The 24247-nt window shown below is 43.0% G+C and overlaps 1 protein-coding gene across 1 annotated transcript; it reads left to right on the plus strand.

The window, feature by feature from the left end:
• Positions 1 to 1345: 1345 nt before the first annotated feature.
• On the plus strand, positions 1346 to 23968 carry LOC149274904 (aprataxin-like). The gene is made up of 7 exons (XM_089505122.1): positions 1346 to 1475; positions 8355 to 8401; positions 18544 to 18855; positions 19647 to 19709; positions 20237 to 20463; positions 23159 to 23262; positions 23817 to 23968. Exons 1-7 carry the CDS (start codon positions 1346 to 1348, stop codon positions 23966 to 23968), a joined length of 1035 nt encoding a protein of 344 aa, XP_089361248.1.
• The last annotated feature ends 279 nt before the right edge of the window (positions 23969 to 24247 follow it).

The following is a 24247-nucleotide window of genomic DNA, read 5'->3' on the forward strand; positions in this document are numbered from 1 at the left end:
GACACAACAATACATTATGTATAGAGGGTCCTCTTGAGGCAGTCACCGTTTCCGAAGTCCCATTCAACTCTAAAACAGGCAACTGCCTTGCAATGAAAGTTTTTAAAGGCTTATAAAGTGTGTCATGGAGGGCTTTACTGGTATAACGCCACCCTAATAACTGGGACGGACTTTTATGTCCATTATTTGTGGCTCATCGCCGTGAAATATTATAGAGGGCCTCTTCTTGTTATCCTACATCCAAGGTATGATATGGATAAAAATGCTACAAGGGTGATCTTTTTATATTGCAAACTAAAGCAGCATGAACCTAGTCAGTGTTTTTTTTTTTTTTTTTTTTTTTTAATCTATCAAGGACATCATCTGTTCAATTGTTGTGGAACGGACGTCCTAACAAAAAAATGTTTTACTTTATTTAAGTCAAATACCAGATTGTTATTTTGTTATCTCTTTGATTTGATGCATAATTTACAATAATGCTAAACAGGATTGCAAATGAGAATAAAAGTTTATTACGTATGTAGATAGATTTCAATGTCTTTATTGAAACAACAGGGTCAAGCCTAAAAGTTTGGATTAAATTAAAATTGTCTTGTAGCAAACTGTGGAATTTGCATTGGTTAAAGAAACAGTCGTGTTTGGTTTTCCCCTCTTATCTTAAAATATTGAAAACATTCACCCTTTTCTCTAAACAAAAAAACAGCACTTCTATCACAAACCTCCTCAAATATTAGATATTAAGGTCAGTCTATGCTGAAAGAAGCTGTATGATGGGCAAGATAAATCATCAGATTTTAATAGAATCTCAGAATCTGGCAAACCAAAGTTTCAGTTCGAGAAAATTAAGTAGCCTTTTGGGCACTGCAAGTTTTCCATGTTAAAATCCATAGCTTTGTTAAAGTTTGGACAATAGGAAATTTAGCGTTACATGCCTGTGGTTACCAGTTACTCTTTTTACTGTTACCATCTTAACAATTCTATTTTTTTTTTACGTAACATACCCACAGATTCATGTAGTGCTGCTTAAGAAATAGGTTGCAGAGGTAATTTCCAGAGCTTCCAACATAGAAATTAAAGATCCTTCAAAAGCCTTTCTTCGCTTAGAACTGTCCTGCTACCTACAACAATGTACAATTTTGTTACAGGTTACACATGCCTATTTTACTGTTTACTAATGTATGTTGTGCATTTATGTTTGAAGGTCTCCATAAGTGCATTCCTGGAGTCTTGTCACAGGTTGCACAAAGACTGATTTGGTGATAGTGTCCCATGTGTTTTTTGCTGCATGCCATTCCTCTGTCATATATATAATATGTGTGTGTTTTTTTTCCCCCAACAGTTTAAAATGCTTGAATGTTGGTTAGTAAGTAAAGATAACAGGCATGGTCGTATCAGATTGCCACATCAAGAGCTGGTGGTGATTGGGCGTGGGCCAGACACACAGATAGTGGATAAAAAATGTTCCCGACAGCAAGGTATTTTATTTTACATAAACATATGCGCAGTGTTAATTGTCACATGATTCATAACTGTTGAAACTCCCTCCCCAACAAATATTATTACCCTTGGTAAATATGAGCAAAGAAGGCTGTGAAAAAAATCTTTATTATTTAGCCCTTTAATCTTTTCTTTAGAAAAAAAAAAAAAAATACTCTGCTAGTCATGGATATTAACCCCTTCAGGACCGGGAAGTACCTGGTACTACATGGTCACGCGTCACCGCCAGACCGGGACGTACCAGGTACGTCATCAATGATGCGCGATCCAGCGTCGCTATGGACGCTGGGATCGCGAGGGGTGGCTGCTACTGACTGCTGGGTGTCCCCAGCGATCCGTAGCAGCCACTCCCCCCTCAATTCCGTGCACGTGATCGCTTTGAAGCGAATCACGAGCACGGAATTAAAATATTTAACTAAAACTGCGGTCTTTAAGGGAAGACGCAATACGAGGACGCCGGTCCTGAAGGGGTTTTTATAAAAAAAAAAAAAAAAAAAAAATGTTGAATGTATGTGTTGCACAATTATTGGCACCCCTATGAATTCATATGAGAAAAGAAAAAAACAGAAAACATGTTTAATTATATTCCTGTTGATATTTTACATTTTTTAGTAAATTGTTCAACCATGACTTCCTGTTTCACAGGGGTATAAATATTAGGTAACACATAGGCCAAATAGTTATGCACATCAATGGATAAGACCAAGGAATATAGCTCTAATGTGTGCCAAAAGGTTGTTGAGCTTCACAAAACGAGAATAGGTTATAAGAAAATGGCAAAAGAGCTAAAAATGCCCATTTCCACCATCAGGGCAATAATTAAGTTCCAGCTAACAGGAAATGTTATGAATCAACCTGGAACAGGACGTGTGACTATACTGTCTCTATGCACTGTGAAGAGGATGGTTCGAGTGGCCAACAAATCTCCAAGGATCACAGCTGGAGAATTGCAGTTAGGTGCGTCTTGTGTCTCCAAAACTACAGTCTGACATCACCACAAGTTGTTTGGAAGGGTTTTTAGAAAAGTCTCTACTAGCATCCAAAATCAAACAACCGTCTTCAGTTTGCCAGATGCTATTGGAACAACAGTTATATAGCGTATAGGGTGGTATAAGGCATTTCTGGGGGGCAGAGTGGTATATCAGGGAGGTAGAGTGGCATATAGGGGGGTATAAGGCATAACTGGGACGCAGGTTGGCAAATAACAGGAATAAAAACAAAATTTTTTTTTTCTCAATCTCATTTTTATTAAACATGAAAAAAGTTTTTTTTTTTGTTTTTTTTTTAATATTTACTAGTAAACCTTTTTTCCTATAGGGTAGTCTTAAATTCAGGCTTTTTCTTTTTTTTTCTTAATATTCAAATTTTGGGGGGTTGTCTTATTATCAGGGTCATCTTATAATTGAGCAAATACAGTAGTTCTTCAAAACAGCTTTCTGAAACTCCATGAAAGCTAAATATAAAGCAGAACATATACTTCTCTCTCAGAATAGCAGTGTGAATATAACACTTGTACTCAAGCACCGGTGTATAGCTACACTATGGAATGCAAGTCCTGCCTAAAGCCAGCAAAGAGAATTCCAAAGATCACGAGTCTTGCAAGAATCGGCTACAGACAACAGAAGCCCAGCTACAGCGTTTACACTCTTTTGAGCAGAGGGGGGTTAAAGGGAACCCAATGGTTAAAACAAGATATAGTAGTTGAAATGAAGTACAGTACTGAGAAAAAGTTTTAAGCAGGTTGAAAAAAAAAGTAAGAATGCTTTAAAAATAGACATGTTAATAGTTTATTTTTGTAATTGAACAGAATGTAAAGTAAGTGAACAGATTGAAAAAAAAAAACAATTTATGGTGGGACCAGCCTTTGCCTCAAAGCATCAATTATTTTAGGTACACTTGCACATCAATGATTTTGCAGGGATGTAGGTGAATGCTTAAACAATTCTACCAAACATGTGCTAATGATCATCAGTTTACTGTGTAGGGTGAAACACAGTCATTAACTGAAACAGAAACAGTGGTGTAGGAGGATTAACCCCGACAAAGCCCGTACATGCACCGGGTCAGGACGCACTGCATTGGTGACAAAACCCATACATGTGCGGGCTGCTGTTTAATACCGTTTTCGCCGCTGGCTGTGGATCATGGGCGGAAAGTGGCGGCTAGCTAAAACAGAGCTTAGGAAGCCATCAGCAATCGCTTCCTAAGCATAATCGGTGTTGCTGACACAAGACAACCCCAATCGCCTTGTGATTGCTCCGAAGAGCAACCACAAGCACCATCAGTGAATGGCGTTGCCAACTGTCATATGTCAGAGTTCAGAGGGTCTATCCAGACCCTGCTGAGATCTGTCGAGCTCACCCTGCAGGTTGAATGCAGGTCAATGGAGCCCAGATCGCTAATCACAATGTGATTAGTAAAATAAAATTAAAAAAAATGATTAACGTCAAAATATTCCCCCACTGTCACAACATATATAAATATTTACTGTATTTGCTCGATTATAAGATGACCCTGATTAAAGGACGACCCCCCAAATTTTAATATTAATGTAGGAAAGAAAAAGCCCGAATATAACACTATCCTATAGGAAAAATGATTTACTAATAAATATTCACAGGTAAACTATTTTTCATATTTAATAAAAACTATGAATGAGAAAAATTATTTCCTTTTATTTGCCACTCTGCCTCCCTGATATGCCTTATAGCTCCTATACGCCACTCTACCCCCTGAAATGCCTTTTTAACCCCCTATATGCCACTCTGCCTAAAGGAAGACTCCCCAGACTCGTCCCTCGTACGTCAGACTCCCTGGTGTCTAGTGGGGCCAGCGGTGGACGTTTGCGCGATGTGCGTAGACAACCTCTGCTGCCCATTAGTTCCGCCGGGTCTTCTATGACTGAGCAACAGAAGGTCACGTCACGCTGGTGCTCAGTCATAGAAGCCCCGGTGGAAGTGCTGGCAGCAACGGAGGTTGTCTGTGCGCATCGCCAGGGAGGAGAATCCACGTACCCTGCAGCGTTGCTAGGGATCCTCCTCTATGGCAGCCGGTGAATGTCTGCGCTATGCGTGCAGACAACCTCCGCTTTTGCCAGCACTCTGTCATAGAAGCCCCCAGAGGAAGTGACGGCAGCAGCGGAGGTTACCAGAGAGGAGGATCCAGGTCCCCTGCAGAGTAGAGAGGCAGAGTGGCATAAAGGGCGGTATAAGGCGTTTCTGGGGGGCAGAGTGGCATATAAGGGGGTATAAGGCACATCAGGTTGGCAAATTAAAGGAAATAAAATATTTTTTATTCAGTATGAAAAAATTAGTTTACATGTGAATTAATAAAACGTTTTTCTTATAGGGTAGTCTTATATTCAGGCTTTTTCTTTTTTCCTAAATTAATATTCAAATTTTGGGGGGTCGTCTTATAATCAGGGTCGAGCAAATATGGTATATTCCAGTATGTTTTTTATGAGCAAGTCCTAAAATTAGCGCTATATCTTCATAAAACTTGTCGCATGGAAAGAATTCAAATATGGGCATTTTAAATGCCCATGGGTTGCCTAGTTTTAAAAAAAAAAATGTATGATTTGATGGGGTAAATTGGCTTTAAAGATGTCCCAAATAACCCAACAAACCCATGCATGGGGGTATCGCTGTACTCAGGAGATGTTACTGAACACACATTGGGGTGTTTTTTGACAGTGACATATACCAGGAGCTGTAAATTCACATCTGAAGTAAAATGCGTGTGAAATATACTACCATAAAGTTTGACAAAGGCTGATTGTAGAATTAGTGCATGGAAAGGGTTAAAATATATGGTTTGATGCGGTAAATTGCATTGGCCGGCTACAAAGATACCCAAAATAGCACATGAAGCAGAATGAGCAGATTTCGGGGGGGAGATGGTTTTGAAATAGCAAAACGCTACTTGTAATTATTGCCCAATACCTTGCAGAAAAAAGCAAAAAAAACATAAAAACATTGGGTATTTCTACACTCAGGACAAATAGTAGAATCTATTTAGCGGTTTTTTTCATTAGTTTTTGCAGATGAGTAAAAGTTTTTTTTTGTTTAAAAAGTGAGAAAAAGTAATTTTTTAACAAAAAAATCACCATATTTTATCATTTTTTTTAAATAGTAAATTAGATGATATGATACAAATAATGGTATCTAAAGAAAGCCCTGTTTGTCCTGAAAAAAACTATATATAATATGTGTGGGAGCATGAAATGAGAGAGAAGAAAATCACAGCTAAACAGCAACACTGAAAAATTTTAAAAGAGCTATTGTCCCGCAATATACTACGAGTAAGAAATGGGCAATGTTGAGAATCGTAGATGCTGTGGCCGACCAAGAAAACTTGACTCCGCAGGAGAAAAGCACATAATACTTGCTGCCCTTCTGTCAACTAGTGCTATCAGCTCAGTGTTGGCGGAAAACAGTGGGACCCTGGTTCACCCATCTACTGTCCGAAGACGTCTAGTCATAAGTGTACTTCTGCAATTTAGTATTTAGTCATGATTATTGGTCTCAATGCTGGGAAGTACAAGCAGATAGTTATCCATCATGCTATACAAACAGGGAGGCATCTGATTGGCCCAAACATCATTGAGTTTGCCTGGGATTACATGCAGATTGAAGCCACTGAAACCGCAACCTACTTACCAAGTTCCTAAAAAGCAAAAAAATAAATAAAAAATGTGCAAGTGTTGCACAATAGCAGAATTGATCTTTTTTTTTTTTTTTTTTTTTTTTAAGGCCAAGGCAAATAGTTTTGATTTATATTTTTCTTCTGTTTGCTCACTTTGCCTTTTGTTGAATGATAGAAATAAACTATTAACAAGTCTGGTTTTTTTTAAAGCATTCTTACATGTTACAGCATTTTTGCTTAGTACTGTATATGAACTAGGGCTGAAACAACGAATCGATAATAATCGATAACGGAAATCGTTGTCGACGATTTCCGTTATCGATTAATCGAGTGATCGATTCGTTGTTGGAGCACTCGGCTCCTTTTACTTACCTCCGCGAGCGTTCCCCGCTTCCGCTACACGCGCCTTCTTTTAGTTGCGGTTCGCTCTGTGCGAGTGGCTCCGTGAGTGTGGGGGCAGGGCAGGAGACTGGGTGCAGGGCAGAGTGGGGGTGGGGGTGCAGGGCAGAGTTGGAGACTGGGTGCAGGGCAGAGTGTGAGTGTGGGTGCAGAGCAGAGTGGGTGCAGGGTGTGAGTGTGGGGGCAGGGCAGAATGTGGGGGCAGGGCTGGGTGCAGGGCAGAGTTGGAGACTGGGTGCAGGGGCACAGTGCAAAGTGCCAGGGCTGGGTGCAAAGTGCCAGGGCTGGGTGCAAAGTGCCAGGGCTGGGTGCAAAGTTCTGGGTGCAAAGTGCCAGGGCTGGGTGCAAAGTGCCAGGGCTGGGTGCAAAGTGCCAGGGCTGGGTGCAAAGTGCCAGGGCTGGGTGCAAAGTGCCAGGGCCGGGTGCAAAGTGCCGGGTGCAAAGTGCTGGGTGCAAAGTGCCAGGGCTGGGTGCAAAGTTCTGGGTGCAAAGTGCCAGGGCTGGGGCAAAGTGCCGGGTGCAAAGTGCCAGGGGTGGGGCAAAGTGCCGGGTGCAAAGTGCCGGGTGCAAAGTGCCGGGTGCAAAGTGCTGGGTGCAAAGTTTCTTGAACAGTAATAGTCCACCTCTTTTCAGAATGTTTGGGGTTATTTTGTTTCATAAATATTGTGTTTGGGTTTTTGTACTTTGAAAATATTGTTTTTTTATTACATCATAACAAAATAAGAATGTTAATGTAAATTTTAAGTTGTTTTTTAACATCCAGTTCATTAAATTATTTTAAATAAACAAAAAATTTGCATATTGTTTTTTTTTATCCGATTAATCGATTAATCGAAAAAATAATCGGCCAACTAATCGATTATTAAAATAATCGTTAGTTGCAGCCCTAATATGAACCCCTTAAAACCTCCATGACGTTCCATGCTGTCATGAAAAAAGTATTATACAGTATATTGTTCTGCTTTTTTTTGTTAACTATTGGAGTGCTGCAACTGATTGATTAAATCAAGGGGAACATTTGGTGGTATTTGGAATTGCACAAAAACAACTATCAATGCATTGTGCCCCGCACAAGTGTCTGATAGAAATGCTCCTGATAGAAAACCCCGGGTTGTCTAGATTACAAAAAAAAATATACCTTATGGGCTATGATGGCACAGGGAGCTGCTAAGCCTCTTCAAATAAAACATAGGCTTAACAAAGTGTGCTACCCAGTATACAGGCATGCTCAAGTAATCCGGAGATACAGCTGAGCAAGAATTTCTCTGCCATTACACAGAAGCCCTGCAAAAAAGATCCTAAGTAACACAGAAGTATTGGTGCAAAAGCACAGGAAGTTAATGCTAATTGTGGCGGTGATAGGCAGCTGGTTGTCTGCATGACAAGTAACCAGATGTCCCTAGTGACATACCCTCGGTTGTCTACTTATTGAAATATAGAAATATATTTTTTATTTTTTTTGCTCAATATTAGAGTTAGAAACCATGCATTCCAAATTGTATGGAATTCCTATAGAAATTATAGGTATTTCCAAATATAGGACACCAGAATTATGATTGCGCCAACATACAGTATAAATGGCAAAAATAGCTTCACTATTTAGGATGATATAGGGTAAAATAATAATACTAATAAAAAAGTCCAGCGTATCAATCCTCAATAATCCAGGATTATGATGCAGCCATACCAAAAGGCAAGTACATTTGATTACTTTGTTTTAGTGCTGGCATCTAAGGAGAACAAATAGCTCTGAGCATTTTGTTTAGTGTATGACATTTTAGTCAATATTAACCCCCTGCCCTTTATTCATGCAGTCCATCTGGAGGCAGATTGTAACAAAGGATATGTGAAGATCAAACAGGTATGTTGTGTATTAATTTACTATTTACACTATATAACAATAAATAATACAATATTTTTATTTGTTTGTGAAATACGATTTCAGTGGTTTATGACAAACGATTGTAATTTCTTTCATATTTTGTTTTATATTGCATTACCTCCAAAAATGGGTACATAGTTTTCTGGCACAAAGAAAAGTACTTGGTGCTGAAGTAACTGCTGTATTGCAGTTATTGAATTTGCTGAAAAACACTGAGGTCTTATCTGTTCTTGGCTCTCATTTATCAATGTATAAACTGGTACTCCAGTCTGGTGGTACTCGGCTGTAGAATGCATTAAGAATGGCTATCTTAATAAATAAATAAATAAATAAATAGCCAATACTTTTATAAATAAATACAGGGTTAATCTTCACTGCCCCCAGGATTTAAATTAACCCTCAGTCCTCAGCATTAAATTAACCCTGAAGAGAAGACCCCATTAACCAGAACTGCCCCTAAATTAACCGTAAACACCCCATTAACTATAACCGCCCCTAAATTAACCCTAAACACCCCATCAACCACAACTGCCCCTAAATTAACCCTGAAGACCCCATCAACCACAATTAACCCTAAACACCCCACTAACTATAACTGCCCCTAAATTAACCCTAAACACCCCACTAACTATAACTGCCCCTAAATTAACCCTAAACTTTCAGCAGCCCAAATATACATTTTATACTCACCAGTTAGATGAGTTCTTGAGCCATTTGGACAGTATAGGAAATGGGCGGGGTCAATCGGCACTTTGGTCCTCCCCTTTCTTTCTCCCTGTCCCTCCTTGCAGCCAATCGGCAGTGACTGCAGGGAGGGACTGGAAGAAGGAAGTGGGTGGGCCAATCGGCAGTGACTGCAGGGAGGAACTGTAAGTAGGAGCTGCAGCTGTGAGTCAGACACTAAACGGATTATAAAACGAGGGATATTTTTCAGAGCATTTGCTTTGAAAAAAACCCTTATTTTATAATCGATAAAAATCGATTCAACTAATCGATAATGAAATTAGTTGGCAACGATTTCCATTATCGATTTTATCGATTAGTTGTTGCAGCCCTAGTATATTTGGGCTTTTATCCCTTTCTTAGCTATGCACATGACTCCACTTAATGTGAGTCCATGTGTTGCATCTAAAACCACTTAAAGTTTGAGATTAAGCTATGCCCTACTCTAAAACTTGGGGTTTTCCCACTCTAGTGACAGAGGCTTTTTGGACTTTTAGTAATATGTTAAAAAAATATTTTGTAAATTTACAAGTTAGGTGGTCTTGACAAAAAAATCCTGATTTACATTTGGCAATATCCCCCAGTAGAATTATAACCCTGCATGAAAGGTTTTTGTTTGTACTGCCTTAAATACTACACTATGTTTTGCTATTTTTGAATTTTGGGGTTGGGATTCAGCTATTTATACTCATGTGCACATATGTGAAGTCCTCCCATTGATTTCAATTGGAACACTTTCCTGCCACTGATTGGCCACATGAATCAGTCAATCAGTGGCAAGAAATGTCAGATTATGGAGGAAAAAGGCAGGTTTTACAGCATGGCTGCAACTTCTGTGTTAGGTAAATGCCTTATTTTTCATTTATTCATTTGTTTATTTTTAAAAGATACATATAAAATCACTTAGAGGACTTTAACCCCTTCACGGCATGATGTACCTGGTACGTCTCTGGACGTGAAGGGGTTAAAATCCTCTAAGTGATTTAATATGTATCTTTTAAAAATAAACAAAGGAATAAAGTAATTATAGGACCAGTGACATACCTGGTATGTCTTGGTAAAGAAAACGTCATGAAAGTCCGGGCAGAGGCCTGGGCAGACCAGCAACAGCAAGGAAGAGCATTAACCCTTCAATGCTGTGATTGTGTCCGATGCAGCATATTTGTGGTTGGACAACTTATTCATTACGTTTTTTAAATTATTTTTTTTTTTTTTTTTTTTGTAAATCAAAAGTTTATTGGGTTTTAAAACATTTTATACACAAAGTGAGAAGGGGAAACAAAAACAGAATGGGGAAGGGAAGGAAGACAAAAACAAAATCAAAGTCAAATATGGACAGCGCATGACCGCAGGAGCACAGCACTACACCCTGACGCAGCAGGGCTAAACACAGTGACATATCCCAAGCAGTAGAAACATGACAGAAAACAGAGACCCCCAACAAAGGAATCCCAGGACCCCAGCCTAATTACGGCAGCAGAAGTTGGGTGGAGGGGTCCAGAAAGAACTGGGACCAGTAGAACCAGGTCCGTCCGTGGCGCTCACCCTGTCTATCAGAACGGGCCACCAGCTCCTCCAAAGCGCGCACCCTTTCCACCCGTAGAATCCATTCCCTAAACGAGGGTGGGGTGACAGAAGCCCAATGTAAGGGAATCAAGGCTTTAGCCTCGTCTAGCAAGTGTCGGAGCACGGACTTCTTATACACCGTAACAGGCGTGGTGGTATGATGGAGCAAGTAACTGGCAGGATGAAAAGGGGGCGGAGAGTCAGTGAAACGCGGGAGGACAGCCTCGATAGCTTTCCAGAAAGGAACAATAAGGGGGCACTCCCACCAGATATGAAGGATCGACCCCACTGACAAGCCACACCTCCAGCACAACTCCGAGTGGTCAGGGAACATGCTATGCAGGCGAGAGGGCGTACGGTACCAGCGCGTAAGTAACTTATAGGAGAGCTCCTGAGACCTGGTACTAAGGGAGCAACCATGCGTTAAGGAGAAAATCTTCCCCCGCTGCGCCGCTGAGAGGGACACCTCGAGATCCGATTCCCATTTCCCCACATAGGCCGGCAAATCCCCATCCCCCACGCTCAAGAGTAGCCGATAAAGCAGGGAGATCCCATGAGGAGGAAGAGCATCCCTCAAGTGCAGTGATTCAAAAGGCGTGGGGTCCCTAATAAGGTTGGGTTTCTGAGGGATAGACATAACATAAGCCCTGAGTTGCAAATATTGCAGAGTCTGCAGCGCAGTCGGGGCAGCGCCCCCAACAATGGCAGACAGGGAACGGAGTCGCGTCCCTTCCATATAGGACCCCAATGTCGGCGCAGCGCCAGGAGCCGACACCAGAAACGAGCCTCCCAACACACCCGGGGGAAAATCAGGATTATAGTGCAACGGCGTCTGTGGCGACGGATAGGTAAGTAACCGGGATTTACGGGAAACAGAATGGAGAACCGCCAGAGTAGCCAAAAGGAAGGGGTGACCCCCCGTCTGCCTCCTAGCCACAGACGGCTCAAGCCACAAAAGCACCTGTATCGGCACTGAAGCAGCGTCGGCCTCCAGAGCCACCCACAACTTATGGGCAGGGCGGTAGGTCCACTCCAGGGAACGCAACAGATGGCAAGCAAAGTAATAATTGCGAACACAGGGAAGGCCCAGACCTCCCGCGGCCTTAGGCTTCTGCAACAAGGCCAGAGCCAACCTCGGAGCCCGCCCCGCCCAGAGAAAGGAGAGGAACATCGCCCGCAAGGAGGAAAAGAAAGCACGCGGCAAAGCAATCGGTAAGGCTTGGAGCAGATACAGCACCTTGGGGAGGATGTTCATTTTAAGAGCGTTCACCCTACCCACCCAGGAAACGAACAGAGAACCCCAAGACCGAAGATCCTTCCGGATCGCATCAAGCAGAGGGGGAAAGTTAAATTTATATAAGAGGGAGACATCATCCGCTAACCAGACCCCTAAGTGCCGCAATTTACCCACACACCACCGAAAAGGGAAGGAGGAAGCCAACGCCTCCACTTCAGTCGCAGGAAGGGAGATATTCAAAATTTCAGATTTGGACAAGTTAATTTTCAAATTAGAAAGACAGCCGTACTTCTTGAACTCATCCATCAGCACAGGTAAGGACACACGCGGGTTCACAAGGGTGAACAACATATCATCCGCAAAAGCCACCACCTTATGATGCACGCCCCCACCCACCACACCGGTAACGTCCGGATTAACTCGAACAGCCTCCAAAAGAGGCTCCAGAGAGAGGACAAAGAGCATAGGGGACAACGGGCAGCCCTGCCTAGTGCCATTAGATATAGGGAACTGGTCCGAGAGGGCCCCATTAATACGCAGCCTAGCCGACGGGCAAGTATACAGCGCGGAAACCCAGCCCAGCATATGCGGGCCAAGGCCCACCGCCCCCAACACCTCAAGCATAAAAGTCCAATCAAGCCGATCGAAGGCCTTCTCGGCATCCGTAGATAATAAAATAGCCTTGGCGTCCGACCGCTTAATCAAGTTGATCAAGTTCACCGCCCGCAAGGTCCCGTCCCTACACTCCCTGCCAGGCACAAACCCCGACTGGTCAGGGTGTATCAAACCAGGGAGGAAGCGCCCAAGACGCATAGCGAGAACCTTGGAGAACAGCTTCAGATCCACATTGAGAAGGGAAATAGGCCTATAACTCCCACAAAGCTCCGGGTCCCGACCGTCCTTCGGGATCACAGAGATCGTAGCGGCCAGAGTGTGGGGGTGGAAGCCCGCACCGTCCAGAATGGAGTTAAACACAGCTACCAACCGGGGACCAAGAACATCAAAAAAAACCTTATAATAACTCAAAGACAAACCATCCGGGCCCGGGCACTTCCCCGGCTTAGAGGACTTGAGCGCGCAAGCCAATTCCTCACTGGAGATCGGGGCCTCAAGGAGCTCAGAGTCGGCAGGGGACAAATGGCGCGGCAAAAAACGCGATAGATACTGACGAATAGCCAGTCTATGGCTCTCAAGCGCCTCAGGGGCGTCGTGCGCGGGGGAACGATTATACAGGGAGGAATAGAAAGCAACAAATTCCTTCGCTATAGCTGACGGGAGATAGCGCAGGCGACCACCCGGGGAGCGAATTCTGGGTATATAGGACAGTTGCCTCCTCCGACGCAAGGCGCGAGCCAAGTACTTCCCAGGCTAATCTCCATGCTCGTAAAAGATGGCCTTAAGCCTATCATAATGCCTCTGGAATTGACTATGAAGGATATCGGCGAGTTCCGCCCGAAGCACAAGCAAACGGTTAAAGTCGCTATCACGCAAAGAATCCTTATGAACTGTCTCCAAGGCTGCTATCTGCACAGTAAGATCACGAAGCTTCTGAGCATAGGCCCTCTTCCTCTCAGCACCCATCTGGACAAACCGGCCACGCACCACACATTTGTGAGCCTCCCAAACCGTAGGAAGGGGCACATCCGGGGTGACATTGGTCAAAAAATAGTCGCGAAGAGCCGTGGCAATCGAGTCCCGCACCCCCTCATCAGACAGCAAGGACTCATTCAACCGCCACGAAGTCTGAGTAGGACGGGTCAACGGGGATGCAAGGGTCAGCGTCAGAGGGGCATGGTCCGACCATGTAATGGAACCATAGCTGGCCGCCGTCAAAAGGGACAAATGGTAGTGCGTGAGAAAAAGACAATCAATACGGGAGTAACGTTTATGAGGGACGGAGTAAAAACTATAGTCTTTGTCCGTCGGGTGAAGGGCCCTCCAACAGTCGACCAACTGGTCAGCAGTGAGTAAAGCATGAATTCTCCGCAAAACCCCAGGAGGGGTCTGGGACGTACCCGTGGAGGAGTCCAGTTTAGGGTGGAGAGCCACATTAAGGTCGCCGCCAAAAAGCAATAAACCTTCCTGAAAGGTACGGAGCACCCGCAACGTCTTAGAGAGCCACGTATGTTGTTGCACATTAGGGACGTAAACGTTAGCGAAGGTATAGGCCTGACCGGCCACCCGCCCCTTGACAAAAATAAATCTACCGCCTGGATCAGCCAGGTGCTCAACATCAGTGAGCGGAAAGTGTCGTGAAAACAAAATCGCCACCCCCTTCGACTTTGACTGAGGGTTATTACTGAGGAAGGACACAGGATAATCCCGTGAAATCAAACTAGGGTGGGCCGAACCCCGAAAATGAGTCTCCTGCACAAAGGCCACCGAGATACGGTGACGCTTCAAATCACGAAGCAGGGCCGACCGTTTCTCCGGCACATTAAGGCCCTTAACATTAAGGGACAGGACGGCGAAATCAGCTGGCCTATAAGCCATGACGGTGTCCACAGAATACAGGGGGGGGAAGGGGAGAAACACTAGGAGAGGGAGACAAGGAAGAGGGGAGGGAGCAGGTACAAACCGACCCACAAACGAACAAACAAACAAACAAGAGGAAGGGAAAAGAAGGGAGAACAAAACCCTCCTTCCCAAAAAAAAGTACCAAAAAAGTACCAAGGGCGTCAGCTGGAAAAGAAAACACTGTAGGTCCAAAAACAGCAGAACCACAGTGCACTACCAGCACGGCACGACGCCTACGGTCAGAGGCGAAGGAACGGCCGAAAAAGAAGAAGCCGGACAAAATCAAACAAAACAAAAACAACGAAAGGAACAACAAACATGAGACCACTCTCCGGTCCCCGGCCTGTGAAGGAGCATGACACAGCAACCGCCCCGCCAGGATAAAGAAACGGGACCAAATGTAACCACGAAGCAGAGAGAAGGGGACCACGCAGCACGCCGCCCTTCACCAGGACTGCACGCCAGAGGACCTCGATAGTGTAGCGCAAAGAAAATAAAAACGATAAACAAACCCCCCCCCAAAAGTGCCGAACCCCCCCCCCAAAAAAAAAAAAAAAAAAAAAGAACCACTCTCGCGCAGAAAAGGAAGTGTTGCCCGCAAGGAGAAAGGAGCGAGCAGCCGCGGCTCGCAGCACCCCCCCACAGTAAACCGAGCAGATGGCAAGTGACAGTAGTGGTACAGGAGCGCAACGAAAAAGGAAAACAAACCCCCCACCATCCAACCCCCTCCCAAAAGAGCCGAACCCCCCAACCAATACTCGGAAATGCAAGCGGGAGTGTCGTCTAGAAGTAAAAAATAGGAAGTGAGCAAACGCAGGACGCTTCACTCCCACTGAGACGGCACATCAAAGGGCTAGAGGTAGTATCAAATTATCAGCGCAAAGGAAAACATAAAGGCAAAACATAACCCCCCCGACCCAACCCCCACCCAAAAGAGCCGAACCCCATCCCCTTCCGCAAGAAACCACACCCAGAGCCAGCATATGAACACCCAAGGCATAAGCCCAGGGCCCCAATCAGTGACAGACGTGAGAGCCGGACGGCAGCGGATGCAGCACCGAAAATAAACACTCTAAACCCCCCCACCCCCCCCCCACGACCCGCTCAAAAAATTAAAGAAAACAAACATAACCCCGCAAAACATAAAGAAAAATAAAAATAAACTTGCGCGGCGATACGATTATAAACTCTGCACAATGACAGAGGTGGCCAGGATCAGGATAGCGTCACCGAATGCGGCAGGAGGGCCCAGGAAGACCCAGCCAGAGCCTCCACACGAGTCCCGAGATGGTAAGTCAGGGGCCCAAGGCCAACACAGACGTCCAACAGCGGAGAAACATCAGGGACGCACCCCCCGAAGATCATTCCTCCGGGTCCGTAGCCTCCGGAAGCCGCAAAGGCAATCGGCCGCGTGGCCCGGCGACCGCTCCCGTCGACGAGAAGCCCCTCCAGGGCGAGCCGCACGATCCACCGGTATGGCGGGCAGGTTCCAATCCGGAATCTGAAGAGCAGGTAGGCGGAGGTCCCTTAAGAAAGCAGGCAGCTCCCGGTGACAGCGAAGCGAAAGAACAGATCCCCCTGATCGCACATTAAGGCTAAAGGGGTAGCCCCAATAATACGAGAGTCCACGGCCTCGGAGCTCGGCTGTAAGGGGCCGCAGCACTCTCCGATTCTGCAGGGTGATATCGGACAGATCCTGGAAGAGGGTGATCGCAGTGCCTTCGAAAGTCCAGGAGCCCACTTCTCTCGCACGTCGCATGAGCTGTTCCTTCAGCTGGTAGTCGGTCACGCAACAAATAACATCTCTCGGGGGCGCCGACGAGGGACCCCGAGGTCTCAGAGCCCTATGGGCTCGATCCAGGGAGAGCACAGTCTCAGGAGGCCGCCCCAAGAGGCTGTTGAACAGGCGGACCACCAGGCCCCGAACATCTTCAGGGGAGTCAGAAGTGACCTCCGGGAGGCCTCGGACCCTAATGTTGTGCCGTCGGCCTCTGTTATCGAGGTCCTCCAGACGCCTCCTGCAGTCGGCCAGGTAATAGTCGTGGCGAGCGGAGGATAGCTCCAGGGCAGATGTCCTCTGGGCCTGCTGAGCCGATTCAGACTCCCGGAGCGTGAGGCGACGGTCCACAGCATCCAAGTCCGCCCGAAGGCCCGCAACGGCATCGGTCACGGTCTGTTTAAGCTCCGAAAGCAGCGTGCTGAAGTCCTCCCGCCACGGAGCAGAGGAAAAGAGCTGGCGAACCTCCGCGGAACAGGTAGGTAAACCCGGCACTCCGGAAACAGCTTCCTCTCGCCTGTCACCAGAATCGCGGGAACTTGCGGGCGATGCTTCCTCGTGGTCTTCAGGCGCCTGTGAGGCCAGCGCCGCTGGGGTACGGAAGTACTCCCTAAGGGAAGCCACCGACGACCCGGCACCCTCCCCAGGCACCGACGGGGCAGAGGACTGCCGTCTATTACGCACCATGGTGGCTATTGTTGGCTAGTAAAAGCTAATATCACCGGGGGACCGACGGAGCTCAGGTCTCAAGCAGCCATCTTCTCCAACGGTCGGCCACGCCTCTAAATTATTTTAAATACATAATTAATACTACCTAATCACGTACCAGTGACACTTTAGGTCACTGATTATTGGTCACAAGTCATTTGATTTAAAAACAATAATCACAATATATAATTTTTAACACATTTTTAACCTAACAAAATGCGACGTGACCACCAATTAATAGCACTTTTGGTCACTGATCATCAATTCAAGATCCGGCCTTAGGTGTTCTTGCGCCCTGTGCGGACTACTCCTCTGGTGCCCCCCCATCCCAAAAAAAGAAAGGAATAAAAACTTGTAACAAAACTCCCCTTTCTCACTATCTATCCCCCTGTATCACTATCTACCACCTCTGCGCCTTCCCCTTACTTGAGTCCTGCGGCGGGAGCGGGAGGCGTCCGTCTTCCCGTGGTGCGGGCTTCACAGCTGAGCGCCGGAATATTCTGTCGCTCAGCATGAAACGCGGCACCGCGATGGAGTCACAAAAACTTCACAAGCGACCGCTTGGCGCCCCTGCACGGGACATAAATGAAAACCTTTTTTTTTTTTTGTTGTTGTTTTTTTGTTTAACATCCTCGATGTTAAAAAAAACTTTATTTAACATGGAGGATGTTAAATAATGTTAAAAAAAAACAAAACCAAAAAAACCCCGATGTTTTAATTTAGTTGCAGAGGCGGCGGCGGATCGCGCGGCGGTGGACCCAGCGGCGGCGCCCCCTGGAGTGTGGCGACTGGTCGCACACCCCAAAGCCCGGCCCTGGTCATTTCTAACACTATACAGTAACATCTAACTGTGCCTAACACTATCACTATCCACTAACAGGACTCCGGTACTACCCCTTACACCATCTGCTAACCCCTAGATATATTCTCTAAACTGTTAGGTAAGTTATTTGCATGCTAGTTTGTTTGGAGACACTAAAAACCACATTTGAAAAATTAGCCCCAAACACATGCAAAAAAAGACCAAAACCAATAAACAAATATGCCCAAAGGGAGCACTTGAACAGAGGTCCTTACCACGTGCTCTTACCACGGGACCACCATGTTACAAATAAAAAAGAGGAGATAGGCAAAGGGGAGAGATCATGAGAAAGGGAAAGAGATAATGAGCAATAAGGCGAGATAAAGTGGAGGAGAGATAAGGAAGAAGGCAAGAGAATCTGCAGGAGGGAGAGCAAAATTTCTTGTAACTGGCTATGATGCGTCATGTGTACCTGGCTCAGCTACCCTTGCGTATGAAATACTTTGTCTGCACCCTACCATGTAAAGCTTCTTCACTAGTCCTGGGGAAGTAAGACTTTCTCTTCAAGATAACAAAGCTAAAACGCATACACATAGCACATAAAAATATTATATACTGTAAAAATTAGATCCCGTTCAGAATATTTGTTTAACATGAAAAGATGGCTTGAGTGATCCTTTAACATGCCAGTGAATGCAATTTAAGAATTTATCTAAATAAAACAGCCCCTTTAGAATATGTTTGCAAACATGCTAACGATTTTAATTTATGTTCTTGTGTCTGCTAAACAGATAGGAACTAACCCAACAAGTGTTGATTTCTTGAACATTGGCAAAGACCAGGAAGTAAAGCTGAAGCCTGGGAAAATCTTGCATGTGGTGAATAATCTGTACCCATACACGGTAGAGTTTGTGGAAGGAGCTAGAGATTCTACCCAAAAAGAAACAGAAAAAAACAAAAGGATGAATAAAAGGCCATCTGAAGAGACTTCAAATCAGACTTCTAAGAAGTGTGGGAAAGTGGAATCTGATTTTAGTGTTTCCAGTCCTTGTACAAGTAGTAGCGCAGAGTACAAAGCTGAAGATCAACATCAGCTACCTGAAGTAAGTGAAGATAATGAGTCTTCTGTGTTTACTGAGACAAGTGCGCAACTTCCTGTTTTGACCTGGAGGCTGCCGATTCTTGTCAGTTGGTAATTCCAGTGACACAGATGGATTGTGGCTGACTTTAAAGCTAAACGTGGAGAAATGCAGTTAAATATTTTGCCCCTTGTCTGTGCGTGAGTACTTGACTGGTACTTGACTGAAAGCAGCCACCAATATATGAGTAGCATATTTAAGATGGTGATTACTAAAGCAAACATAGGACATAGGTTGCCTAAAAATAAAGCATGGTATGTCCACGCCTACAATTCTTTGTTAAAGCCAGTTATTTATTTTCAATGTATTTTACTTTTAAAGGGACACATCAGCCATTATATGTGCATTTAAAATATTAAATGATTCATTTAAATTTACACGGTGCTTCCCTTGGACACTCTTGGCAGAATTCTGCTGAATCTCCACATATGCATCTGCCTAATTTTTGATGCAGGAGATGTTGGGCCAAACGCATTTCCTTGCATGCGATATACATACCAACAGTGGAAGCAACTTCCTTCAGCTGATTGGCTGCTTTGGTCAGCCAAACTGGTGCTAGAATTTTTGGACCACGTAGGTGGTGGGAAGCTGCAACTTTTGTACTTTGAACAATGCATATGAAAATGCCTACAAGTACTTCCATATGCATTGTACTTTCATGTGCACTCCCTGGGACACTAGAGTATCTCTTTTTAAAAATCGAAGTGTATATTTTACTAAATTTGTGCACTTAATAAATCTTGTTTTATTTATAGGCTAAAAATCGAGGACATTGGAGCCAAGGTTTAAAGGTTTCCATGCAGGATACAGCAATGCAGGTTACCCTCTCACATTTTATGTTTTTAACTGCTCTCCCCCAAAAATTAAAATGCATTATTACGGCTTTATTCGTTATGCGGAAAAGAGCACAATACAGTTGTTTGTCATGATTTGTTGTATTGTTTTTTTAAATTGGTGTGTATTAGAACTGGGTTAGTTGAGATGAAATGATCTGTAAAGAGCAGTGAAATGTGGAGAAATGAGCAGGTGTGTTTAATTGTGTGGCACTCGGTCCAACACCATTCACAGGGTGGAAAAATGTAAATGGGTACTCTTTGATTTATTTAAATGATTTATTATTTAAAGGGACACTACAACCATCGTATGCACTTTAATGCATATAATAGGTTCATGGTTGGTTTTGCTAATTTATTTTGCTTCCCCTAACTAAATATCATCCAAGAGATGTGTTTAGTGGTCATACTTACCTCGTATCAACTGCCATTCATTTTAACTATTTTGTTGATTGGTAACTTCACATAATAAAAACACACTGGCCATTTGTTCTTTATTTTGTTTCATGTAGGTATTCAAGGATAGTAAAGTTGTGGTGATTAAAGACAAATATCCCAAAGCTCGTTACCATTGGTTGATCTTGCCATGGGAATCCATTTCCAGCCTGAAAATGCTGAGAACTGAGCACCTGGAGTTGCTGCAGCATATGCATGCTATAGGGAGCAAGTTGGTACAGGAGCATACAAACCTTGCAAGCCCCATGTTTAGACTGGGATACCATGCAATTCCAAGCATGAGGTGAGACATGATGCACAACAAGTCTGTTCATCTTCATGCCATACCATGGATAGATGCCAGGGAAGATCCCTATGACATTCTTCTTAAGACAAATGAATTTCAAGTGTAAGTTATTTATTTTCTTAGAACTCAACTGTTAAGGAGTTGGGGAGAAAATAATAATTTAAAGGCGGCACCCAGCTATCTGTTATAAAATGGATTTGTAATGTTACAGAATATAGATCATGAGTTGTTTCTGTACTTTCACATACCCAGGGAAATCTACTGAAATACTGCATTTGCATATAATTTGTTAAATAGAAGAAGAAAATATTACTGCAGTGTTTGGAACGTAATTGGCTAAAATAGTTAAATAAAAACTCAAATTGCAGTTTTGCTTTTCCTAGCAGTTATTGGGGCCCAACTCCCAGTATATTTTTAAAAAACACTGGAAACAGGTGTTTACAAAATCAGGAAAAGTACCTACATAAAATAGATAATAAATAAAATACATTTTCAATTTGCAGTGGTTTTTATGGGTGCATAGTTTTTATAGGTGAAACCATGAAAAATTTGCCTTTTTTCTAATATTGACCACTTTTTTCTCATACTAAATTATGGTTTATATGATTATTTAAAAGAAAAGTCTTACTTGTCCTGAAAAAACCTCAGTATTGTATATAGTTAAAAAGACATGGCAAAAACTAAAATTGCTTTCCTTTTTCACAAACATTAAAAGAAAATACCTTTTCCTTAACACTATGATGGCTGTTATGTGTTTAAATGGGTGTAGAAAGCGATCTTAAGATCCCAAACTGCAGCAGGGGCCTAGTCTGCTCGCTTCTCGAGCGTCATATTAAATATGTTGCCCGCTGCCTGATTTAAAAAAGTCAGGAGGTGATCAATGACACCGAAAATCCATACCAGGGAGCACTGTGACCGCGTTCCGGTGAGCAGTCACAAGAACCATAGCGAGCGATTATGCCTCTTGGTGGTGCCCATGAGAAAATAGACCAGTTCCCAAGAGCGTCTCTCCAGACCCTCCTAACAACAATATTAATTCTATTTATAGCCCTGTATGTCATTCCTTTCTAAAAAAATATATATATATCCGGGCCCCTTTTAAAAGCATCTAATGTATTTAACACCATCTCCCTTGGCAGTAATATTGTCCTTACTGTAAAGAATCCTTTTCTTTGTCGTCTATGAAATCACCACTCTTCCAGTTTTAGAGGGTGACTTGTTTTTTGTACATTTCTGTTAATGAACAGGTCACTGATGAGCTCTTTATATTGGCCCTACACAAGAATCCTGGCATGGAAAGAGTTAAAACACTGGCATTTGAAATACCCATGGGGTGTCTAGTTTTCAAAAAAATATGGTTTCATAGGGTAAATGGAAATAGCTGGGTTCAAAGGTGACCCAAATAGGACATGGGTACAGACTGACCTGAAAAATAAAATACAAAAAAGTGCACCTCCTAAATGTGGCCTTTTAGCCCCCAAACACCCTAACAAATACACCATATACAAGGAGCTTTCATAACACAAAGGGTGGTGATAAAATTAGTGCATGTAATGGGTTAAAATACCACCATTTGAAATACTTTGGGGTGCCTAGTCTTCACAAATATATGATCTTATAGGGTAAATTAAATTGGCCAGCTTCAAAGACATCCCAAATCACACACAGGGGCATGATGACCATGTTTTAAAATTCCAATTTGAAAAATGTGCCCCTCCTAAATCTGGCATTTTAACCCCCTAAACAACTCGACAAACCCTTGCATTGGTGGCATCACTGTACTCAGATGTTGCTGAACACATACTGTTTGGCAGTGACACCAGGACCTCTAAATGCATACCTAAAGTAGAAAAAATGTTTACTGTAAAGTTTGACAAAGGCTGGTGGTAAAATTTGTGCATGGAAAGAGTTAAAATACTAGCATTGAAAATATCATGGGGTGTCTAGTCTTCAAATATGGTTTGATGGGGGTAAATTGAATTGGTCGACTTCAAAGATCTCCCAAATAGGAAATGGGGCAGAATCTTCAACACGTCAAAATTACAAGTTGAAAAACAACCAGACAAACCCTTGCATGGTTGGCATCACTGCACTCAAGAGCTGTTGCTGAACACATATTGGGGTGTTGTTTCACAGTGACATAATAAAAGGGCTGTAAATTCATACCTGAAGTACAACGTGTGTGACAAAAGAATTATTAACTTAAAGTTTGACAAAGGGTGGTAGCAGAATGAGTGCACGGAAAGAGTTAAAATACCAGCATTTAAAATACCATGGGGTGTCTAGTTTTCAAACATATATGGTTTGATGGGGGTACATTGAACTGACCAGCTTCAAAGATGTCACAAATTGTATCATTAGGGAAGAGTGACCAGTTTTGAAGAAATGGTTTTGCAATAGCAATATGCTACTTGTATTTATTGCCCTATAACTTGCAAAAAAAAATGGGTATTTCTAAACTTAGGACAAATATTATTTTTTCTTTTCTTTTTTTTCCCCTCACCATATCTCATATTCTCACCTAAACATGAGCACCACAAAAATGTTAACAACCATTGTTGCTTAGGGTGCAAAAAACAAAACGGGGGGTAAAGGGATGCCCTTAGAAAATCAGAATGAATGGACAGATATTTATAATCTTGCTGCAGACTGCTATAAATATATATTTTATATTTACTTTTATTTGTTGCAGTCATATTCATTTGCATGTCATCAGCCAAGACTTTGATTCCCCTTGTCTTAAAAACAAAAAGCATTGGAACTCATTCACCACAGAATATTTTTTGGACTCTCAAGGTAAGACAATGAGTTAAATAACTAAACAGTATTTACATTTCTATTTCAATTATTAGTGTACAGTGTTGTAAACCTTGGTTTAATCAGCAATTTCCTTAGAAATAAGTTTTGACTTACTAAACAGACATGAAGAAAAGTGTCTATTTATTATGAACAGTTGATCAGGAGCAGTGTAATGCACAGTTTACTATATAAAGAGTAGTCTTGTGTTGTTCGTGACAAACAGTATTGTATTTGAATCATTAGCATTTTAACAGGTTTACATATGATTTGATGACAGATAAGAATTATCAGCCCAACCTGCTGTAAAACCATCAAACTTTATTTTGTCCTAAGCAAAGCATAACCATATTCCTGTTCCATGTTCTCTTCTGCTATTCCATTACTTCTAAACCCTTTCATTGAAGCATTGCATGTTTTGTTGCTGTCATTTTCTACCAAAGTTGCAACACCAATATTGCTATTTTATACTTGTTCTATTGCAATTAGCATTTGATGTGCATTCCATTTTTGTGTGCCTGTAATTTATAGAAATGTGTCACGTTTGTTGACAGATGTGATAGAGATGGTAAAAAAGAAGGGTAAAGTGACTGTGAAAGACGGCACGGCTGAGCTTCTGAAATCTCCTCTTCAGTGTCATGTCTGCAAGCAGCAGCAAGCAACCATCCCTAACTTAAAAGAACACCTGAAGAAGCATTGGCCGTGAATGATGGGCTTAGTTAACTATTTAACTGTTGATTGTCGGTTGCATCCATCTTGAAATAAACAATATTGTACACAGTTTATCTGAAAGTCAGATGTGTATGAGGAAGCATTGAAAAGTAAAGGAGTAATTAGACTTGGCATCGGCTTTTAATGTTTTTCACTTATAATACCTTCTCACAGTGGAACAGACTTTAAATTGTTTGGAAATGACCTTATAAACCCTCCCAGATTGATTGATTGGTCATCTGAGGTTGTATGTACCTAATTTTTAGACCTGCTA

This window comes from Sceloporus occidentalis, unplaced genomic scaffold (assembly GCF_023333645.1).
Source record: "Sceloporus occidentalis isolate IW3139 unplaced genomic scaffold, rSceOcc1.0.p SCAF_311, whole genome shotgun sequence".
Taxonomy (NCBI): Eukaryota; Metazoa; Chordata; class Lepidosauria; order Squamata; family Phrynosomatidae; genus Sceloporus; species Sceloporus occidentalis.

Bases quoted from the DNA above. Each gene is read 5' to 3' on its own strand.
- LOC149274904 (XM_089505122.1), top strand. From the start codon at position 1,346: ATGCTTGAATGTTGGTTAGTAAGTAAAGATAACAGGCATGGTCGTATC. The intron at 18,856-19,646 runs GTAAGTGAAGAT...TTTTATTTATAG, and splicing joins ATCAACATCAGCTACCTGAA to GCTAAAAATCGAGGACATTG. The intron at 20,464-23,158 runs GTGAGACATGAT...TATTTGTTGCAG, and splicing joins CATGCAATTCCAAGCATGAG to TCATATTCATTTGCATGTCA.